At 47.5% G+C, this 8851-nt stretch overlaps 1 protein-coding gene across 1 annotated transcript; it reads left to right on the plus strand.

Annotated features, from left to right (window-relative positions):
* Positions 1–232: 232 nt before the first annotated feature.
* On the plus strand, positions 233–6019 carry LOC119326259 (probable glucan endo-1,6-beta-glucosidase B). The gene is made up of 9 exons (XM_037599948.1): positions 233–469; positions 547–852; positions 3503–3640; positions 3766–4071; positions 4266–4424; positions 4623–4792; positions 4879–5028; positions 5158–5507; positions 5618–6019. Exons 1-9 carry the CDS (start codon positions 338–340, stop codon positions 5803–5805), a joined length of 1899 nt encoding a protein of 632 aa, XP_037455845.1. The 5' UTR covers positions 233–337; the 3' UTR covers positions 5806–6019.
* The last annotated feature ends 2832 nt before the right edge of the window (positions 6020–8851 follow it).

Here is an 8851-nt window from a genome sequence, read left to right on the forward strand (position 1 = left end):
AAGTTAATACAAAGTTGAGTCATCTATTTTAGAACGGAGGGAGTATAAAGCAACGACCCAAGCAAACTATATCCAAACAACGTCAATTCAAGGTTGGCGACAACAGTGACATACTGGCAAACTATATCTTCAAGTTTGGCGCACACCACATGATATCTTCAAGTTGCTTCCCTGATTTCAGTTGATCGCTGGTTCTGATATTCTGTTGGCTGATCCACTTGATCTATCTCCTATTTAAGCGAGACCACCAGACTAGCCAGAACTCCACACGACACAGCCAAAATAACGAGGAGCTCTTGCATGTGCCTCCTCCTCGTCCTCCTGTGATATTATTCTCATGGCCGTCCAGCCCCCCAACCCGGCTTCTCCTGTTCCCCTCGTCCGGGCAGCCAACCTCGGCGGCTGGCTCGTCACAGAGGGCTGGATCCTGCCCTCCCTCTTCGACGGCATCCCCAACAACGATCTGCAGGTAATGAATTCACCAAACTGTTTCGTTCATCGTCCGTGTAGAATTAATGCCATGCTCATGGTCGATCGATGGAGCAGGATGACACGCAGCTGCAGTTCAGGTCCGTCACGCAGAATGCGTTCATAGCCGTCGAGAATGGCGGCGGGGCGGCACTGGTCGCCAACCGGGCCTCGGCCTCCGGCTGGGAGTCCTTCAAGCTCGGGCGAATCGACACGAATACGTTCAACTTCAAGGTGTTCAATGACCAATTCGTTACCATCGCCGGTGTTAACGCGGTGGCCACGGCCGCCATGGCCGGGAAGACAGAGACGTTCCAGCTAGTGCGCAACGACGTTGACAAAAATAGGATGAGGATCAGAGCACCGAATGGGTCCTTCTTGCAGGTAAGTAACTTAATACTAAAATCACTGGTAGTATTTTATATCATTCAAGGACAGTGGCAGACCTAGGATTTTAACACCGCTCCAAAATTTTGAGTTCATTTCGGTAAAATTCATGTTTATAATTTCTTCAATTGCCCTCTCTTTGCTTGCTCTTGAGTGTGCTCTCCGCCACGGTTTCAATTGTTGAAGGATTTGAAGTAGAAGTTTTTTTTTTAGGATTAGGCATTTTTCCTCAATTCTTCTGGTGTCCTGATGTTTAGGCCAATCTTTGAAAATTTGGGATTTCTTGACCGATCAGATCAAATATATATATCAGATGGTGGGATTTAGATATGAAATCATCGACTATCTTATTAGCAAGTCTACTTTTTATGATATTTTGTACTGATGTATTTTCAATATACAGGAGGTATATGTAATTATGTACGGACTTCAGATAGTATACTAACCTATGGGCCAATAGCCAGCTAAGTAGTACTAACTTTGTAGTTAAATAACCCAACTACTCAACTTGCCTAAGCCTATGGATAAACATAATGCATTGGCCCCGTAATGTGGCTAGCTACTGAATCTCCACATGCATGTGGGCCTTTAAGTTGAGGACGTCCCGCCTAGGACGACAGCGACCGTACCAGCTGGGATCAAATCGCTAAGGGCATCTCCAGCCGCGCCCCCAGGAACGCCCCCAGGCCAATTTTCTAGCGCCGGCGGTAAAAAATCCTCCCACTCACGCCCCCAAAGCCTCACTTTTCGTCGGATTTGGAGAAAAACGACGCCGGCAAACCCACCCCAAACCCAGCCCCCCGGGGGGCAGCTGGGCGTGCTCGCGATTACTTTTTCTCGCTGTTGGCCCACTCTCAGTCTCCCACCTCCCTCTCTCCTCTCTTTTCATCTGGCCCCCACCCACGTGCCCATACCCTCTCTCCTCTCTTTTCCTCTCTCCTCTCCCATGCCCCTCTCTCTCGAGCGCGCCGACGAGGCAGCGGGGCAGCGAGGCCAACGTCCGGCGTCCGACGTGCGGGCCAGCGAGGGCGCGTGGCCGGCGTCCGGCGTGCTTAACGAGGTCGCCTCGGGCGGATGCTTCGCAGGCTCGCCGGCGTGAGGGGGCGCCCGGGTGCATCTCCACGCCCTGCTTCCTCCTCGACGAGCACTCACGCCGCGCCCTGCTTCCTCCCCGCCTCCTCGACGCCCGGCCGGCCGCACGCGCCCTACTTCCTCCTCGCCGAGCTGCGGTAGTGGCCTCGACCTTGCGTGGCTCGGCCCGGTCCTCGTCCTCGCCGGCCTGCTCTGCGCACTGGTCTGTGTTGGCCTTGGCCTCGTGGCGCGGTGCGCGTGCTCGTCCTCGGCCTTGGCCTCGTGGCGCGGACGCCCCGCCCATCGCCAACGCACGCTGCCCAGCATCAGGTACGTCGCCGACGACGACGAGGTGTCGGGGGCGGACGGATGCACCATCTGCCTCGCCGAGTTCGAGGACGGCCAAGACATTCGGGTGCTGCCGCAGTGCAGCCATGCATTCCACGTGGCCTGCGTCGACGCCCTGCCGCGGAGCGACCGCTGGGCTGCGCGAACACGCCGGAGGACGGCCTCCTGCAAGCTGCAGCAGGGGGAGCTGGGCCGCGCGGAGAGCAGGAGAAGCACGCGGGCGCAGCTCCAGCGATGGCTCTTCCTCTTGGTCAGCCGCGCATGGAGGTGGCGGTGGAGTCGCAGGTGTGGTCACCGCGGCGACGAAGAGGACGAGCTGCTGCACGGCGGCGAATCTGGAGGTGAGCGACCTTTTGGCGCCGGAGTCCGGGGTGTACTGGCGGAGCGTGACCACGCCCTGCACGAGGCTCATCGCCTTGGGATTGGGCGGCCGCGTGGAGTCCAGGGCGGCAGCGAGCTAGTCGGTGGCGATCCAGACATAGCCGGACGCTATCATGCCAAGGGAGCGCGCGGTGGCGAAGACGGCGAGGCCAGAGTCCGGGTTGACGTGGACGACCATGAGGTGCCATCCGGGAAGAGTCACCTGCGCTGGGAGGGTGTCGACGGCTGGAAAATTTGTCGTTCCCAGAGCAAAAAATCCGCCGGCGCCTCCCCAGGAGGCGGAAAAAACGCCTCCTGGGGGGCACAACGGCTGGAGATGCCCTAAGCTGGACGCCTCACGCGGGGTATGCCGGGGCATACTTGGCATATACCCCGGGGTAAGCAGGAAAAGCTGCTTTATCTTGAATGACTATGACAAGTACGAGAGTTTACAACCGCAAGTTGCATGGAAAGATACTTAGAGCAAGTACAATAGGTCTAGTCAGCCGGCTATAAGCAGTACCACGTCATCGAAAATCACTGCTGGAGGAGAGAGATGGACCAAAAGACAAGGGAACGGGTGCTCCAGCTATCGCCGGCTGCAACGCGAGAAACAAGAAAAAGCAATGCATGCAGCGGTGTGAGCAGGCCTTTCCACCAATCAAAAGTGTATTCTTGCCTTACATGCAAACATTAATTAGTACAACTAGTTTACAGCCAAACTATTGTATTAGTGGGCTTTTATAAATGTTGTATCTGATGTGGTATTGGCTTATAGCCAGCAGTAGACTTTATTATTAACCATGCTCTTATCGTTCCTAATTAAACAACTATGAGTCATCAATATGTTCCTTTGCTGGCACTGCAGGCAAATAAAGATGGTTCGGTGACGGCAAACTTTGGCGAGAGCACGACCTGGGGAGACGATGACCCGTCCGTGTTTGTAGTGACCATAGTCAATTGGGTGCCCTCCATCTTCGATGGCATCCCCAACAAAGATCTCCTGGTAATGAGTTAACCTTGATGATGTTTCCTCCTTCTGGGTTGAATTTAGGCCAGGCTCATCCTCTTTCTTAATTTTTTTTGCGGGGATCCTCTTTCTTAATTTATCTCGGTTGATCGATGGAGCAGGATGGCACACAGCTGCAGTTCAAGTCCGTGACGCAGAATGCGTTCGTGGCTGCAGAGAATGGCGGCGGCGCAGCGTTGGTCGCCAACCGTCCCTCGGCTTCCGGCTGGGAGAGCTTCAAGCTCTGGCGGATCGACCAGAACACCTTCAACTTCAAGGTGTCCAACAACCAGTTTGTGACCGTCTCCAGCGTTAACATGGTGGCCACGGCCTCCGCGCCAGGGCAAACTGAGACGTTTCAGCTAGTGCGCAGCTACGCCGACAAGAATAGAATGAGGATCAGAGCACCAAATGGGTCCTTCCTGCAGGTGATTAAATTAATATTCCACTCAGTAGTAGTATTTTATATATTTCGAGGGTAGACTATTGATTGTATGAAAAATCAGACATATATAGCAAGCAAGAAAAGTTACTTTGGCTATGACTAATAAAGTTTACAATCACAATCGTTCATGATTAAACATCTATGGCTCATCACTATGTTCCATGGCTGGCACGTCAGGCAAATAAAGATGGTTCGGTGACGGCCAACTTCGGCGAGAGCACGACCTGGGGAGACAATGATCCGTCCGTGTTTGCAGTGAACATAGTCAACGGGCCACATGGGGAGTATCAGATTTGCAATGGCTACGGCAAAGATATGGCTACACGGGTCATGAATGTATGTATACCAAAAGACATCTTAATTTTCTCCATAATTTTCCGAGATATAGAGTAGCGACATTAAAGCTAGTTTATATATTAGGATGGCAGAAAGTTCAACTGATCTTGGTGTAGAATTTTCTTAAACACGGAACATAAGTGTCAATCATTTTTTGGCAATTCAATTTCCTTAACTCCATATATATATGTTTGGCAGAACCACTGGAGCACATATATCGTGGAAGCCGATTTCGCGTTCATGGCAGCAAACGGTCTGAATGCGGTGAGGATCCCTGTGGGATGGTGGATCGCCAGCGACCCCAACCCTCCAGCTCCATTCGTGGGAGGCTCTCTCCAAGCATTGGACAGTGCGTTCACATGGGCAGAGTATGTACATACATACATGTGTACTCTTTAACAAACTAGAATGTTTTCATTGGACTTTTTTAATATGTTTTTTAACCCATGTGTAGGAGGCACAACATTCACGTGATAATAGACTTGCATGCCGCACCTGGGTCGCAGAACCCCAACGAGCATAGTGGTGGTAGGGATGGCTCGCAGACATGGGGAGACTCCCAAATCGCGCAAACTGTGCAAGTCATTGATTTCCTCGCCGCAAGGTATTTGTCTAACAATCTGTTACTATAATTTTTACTTAATAAATTATTGTTTTCATGTATTAGATCGCGCAAAGAAGCCATGTAATTCGATCACCTTGCAATCCTTCATTGCATTTGACGTACATACAGGTACGCCAAGAGATCAAGCCTCCTGGCCGTGGAGTTGATGAATGAGCCGGTTGCTCCCGGCGTGTCCTTAGATAACCTGAAATCATACTACCAACAAGGCTACAATGCCGTTAGGAGGCACTCACTTACAGCCTATGTGATCATGTCCAACCGTCTTTCAGCATCTTCGTTGGAGCTCATCGACTTTGCCTCACAATTCGACAGGGTCGTCCTCGACATGCACTACTATGCGTTGTTCGATAGCAAGTTCGATAGTTTCACTGTGCAGGATAACATTGATTATATCAACAACTTCATCGGCAGTGAAATCAACGCTATAAATAGGCCACATGGCCCTCTCACATTTGTTGGTAAGTTTGTGATAATTAGATCATCCTTTGATAAAGGTTCCAGCCTGAACTTTAGTGTCCCAATTGAAACCTAGGTCCAAAATAATTGATGCATGTCTTGTTTTGTATAGGTGAATGGGTGGCTGAGTGGCAGGTAAAGGATGCAACAAAAGAGGACTTCCAACGTTTTGCAAATGCGCAGATGGCTGTGTATCGGAAAGCCACATTTGGATGGGCTTATTGGACGTACAAGAATGTTAACAACCACTGGAGCATGCAGTGGATGATGGACCCCTACATCTCCTTAGGAAATGCTTGAGGCAAATAAATATACAATAGTGAATGGAGGAGCTGGCAACAACTTGAAAAAAAATGTATGATTGAAGTGATGAGAAATTGGCCCCTTTGCAAGATGAATTATTGATGTAGTGTGATTTTTCTGGACGTGTGATGTAAGTTGTATTTGTAAGTTTATTTGCCATATAAGCGATTTATTTATTTCACGCTAGTTATTTATCTGGTGTGCTTGTGTACTTGACTATTAGCTCTATTTTACTTGTAACACATCTATTTTTCCGAGACCTTGCCCTTAACACCTAAGCTCACAGGGGCATATCTATGAATGTCTTTGATAAAAAACCATACTATATAGACATTTCGCCAGCTTCTACAGATTCCTTCGGCAGAAAAAAAATTGTACCAGGTTATCTGTGAACAAACCCTAGCTTGTAAGAAGACTGCAATGTGAGATGACCTTTGGACTTGTAGTATTATCTATTTTTTCAAGTGTGCCCGGAGGTGGTGCTTTGGCTTATAGGACTGGATACACCCATTATGTAAAATACATTAAGAAAATATTTTAGAATGTCAAAAAGATATGAAAAATAATTTCGGTGTACATCCGGACATTTTATCTCAACGCAACAAGTATCGCGAGAAAAAGACATTTTTAGTCACTTGTGTAAAAAGACAAAATGCGGTACTCCAAAATGAGTTTTCATGAGATATTTTGTATTTTTAACATAAGCCAAAAATAACATCTTTTTTTTCGTGAAATTTGTTGTGCGAACATAGTATACCATGATGTACGCCCTATATTTTTTCAGAATATTTTAACATTTTTAAAAAAAATGCATTTTTGTCCAGCGGGAGCATACGCTCCTATGACCTGAAGTGGATTTCCCAGTCTGCCTTTCCTATTTCCATCTTCTCCCTGTTTGATGCCCTCCCACTTGTGTCCTCTACGTGCCATGTTCCCACAGTCGTAGCACATGCCAGCAGGCAGCCAACGGCTACATCACCGGTCAATGCCAGCAGGCAGCCAATGTATTTGGTCATGTAGCCCTCATCAACAGGAAACCCACTACGATCGACCAACTAGACGCAAATAGGGATGTTGACGTGCCAACGACTGAGTAAAAAATGTGGTGCTACACATCGTGCAATTGATCGAGTTTGCAGTTTTTCTTGGTTAGAACCCCACGAGACAAGATAGTTTTGCACTGACAAGTGCTAGTCCGATTCAATTTAATTTAATTTAAATTGTATGAATATTTTTTTCCGAGTAAACAGCACGAGCTCTGACTTTCAATTCGATGAATAGTCACTTGCTGGTACGTACGTCTTCGAGACCGGGTCGAGAAAATCACACAAACCGTGTCTCTAGGATGCAACTTGCGATGTGGGACGAACATGCATGCATCAGTAAGAGTGGTCTGGTAAGCAATCCTGGATCATGGCAACTAGCGTGCACAGCATAAGCACAACTATCCCCGTCACCGCCAACTAAGAAATGGACAAGTTGTGCTTAAATAAGGCTAGTCAGGCTAGTCATAGTGGGAGTAACTTAGCTAGTAACATAGCGCACTCCAAATTTTTTTGCTTACGTGGCATGTAGTTAATGATAAGTGGTAACATAATATGTTACTGTAACATAGCGCTTCCCAAGACAAGATGAGTCTACAAGCTAATAAATGAAGTCTTCTATGACACTACTACTATGTTACTTTGCACTATGAAGGTAGTAACTTAGACCAGTGTCATATGCATGACACTAGTATAAGTTACTCCTCACTATGACCAGCCTCATAGTGGGAGTAACTTAGCTAGTAACATAGCGCACTCCAAATTTTTTTTGCTTACGTGGCATGTAGTTAATGATAAGTGGTAACATAATATGTTACTGTAACATAGCGCTTCCCAAGACAAGATGAGTCTACAAGCTAATAAATGAAGTCTTCTATGACACTACTACTATGTTACTTTGCACTATGAAGGTAGTAACTTAGACTAGTGTCATATGCATGACACTAGTATAAATTACTCCTCACTATGACCAGCCTAAGAGTGACTTGTACTTGTGGCAGTTTGACCACTGCCAAGTGGCCAAAACCCATTGGGTGGAAACCACTTTGGCTACGACATGTTGCGGCCCACCATCATGATACGTCTATACTGTGGCGTGTCATACTACAACTGACACTCTTTAGCTTTGCCCCGACCTGCTAAATCAGTGCTACGGTCATCGCATGATCGCATCATCATCTCTAGTATCACAGTGGATGATTTCATGATTATATCCTAAACAATTTGGTCCTACTACTGCTATGTACTCCCTCCGTCCTAAAATAGTTGACTTACCTTTGTCTAAATATAGATGTATGTGTACACTAAAATATGTCTAAATACATCCATATTTAGACCAATCCAAGTCGAGTATTTTGGGACATGGATGTACTCCCTCCGTTTCAAAATAAATGTCTCAAACTTAATGCAAATTTATATTAGAGCTAGTACAAAGTTGAGACACTTATTTAGAGATGGAGGGAGTAGTATTTAGCTGGTTGCATGGGTGGATTGATCGCTGACACCGAAAAATGACCGCATAGATTAATCCTCTAGTCTGGCTAGCTTTGGCGAGTTGTTTGGCACCCGAATCAATCGACTTGTTCCATCCATATAGTCAGCTTCGTGCAGTACTTATCAACCAAATTGGTCAAAAAGAGTCGATTAGATCCTAGCTAGTTTGGGCGTGTTGGCGACAGTTCTCATGTTCGGGGTGTCCCTAGTTGCTAGTGAGCTTTTGTGACTATTTCGTGCCTATAATGCAATCTGCTCTGGTACCTCATGTGTGTGGCTTTCTCGCGACTAGTTCAGCCGCCCCAGTGCTAATCCTTGTTGCGAATATGCTTGGGCATCACTGTCTTGGTGCTGTCTTGGTGCTCTTATACCAGAAGGCAAGGAAAGGGACATAGAATTAGAAGAAAATATTTTCTAGGCGGGCTTTATGTAAAATATTACCATGTGGCATTGTTCCACCTGTCGAGCATGCAAGTCAAAGCTTATCTGGCGTGCATAGAACCATG

The sequence above is a fragment of the Triticum dicoccoides genome, chromosome 1B, assembly GCF_002162155.2.
Source record: "Triticum dicoccoides isolate Atlit2015 ecotype Zavitan chromosome 1B, WEW_v2.0, whole genome shotgun sequence".
Taxonomy (NCBI): domain Eukaryota; kingdom Viridiplantae; phylum Streptophyta; class Magnoliopsida; order Poales; family Poaceae; genus Triticum; species Triticum dicoccoides.

Bases quoted from the DNA above. Each gene is read 5' to 3' on its own strand.
- LOC119326259 (XM_037599948.1), top strand. From the start codon at position 338: ATGGCCGTCCAGCCCCCCAACCCGGCTTCTCCTGTTCCCCTCGTCCGG. The intron at 4,425-4,622 runs GTATGTATACCA...TATGTTTGGCAG, and splicing joins TGGCTACACGGGTCATGAAT to AACCACTGGAGCACATATAT. The intron at 5,029-5,157 runs GTATTTGTCTAA...ACGTACATACAG, and splicing joins ATTGATTTCCTCGCCGCAAG to GTACGCCAAGAGATCAAGCC.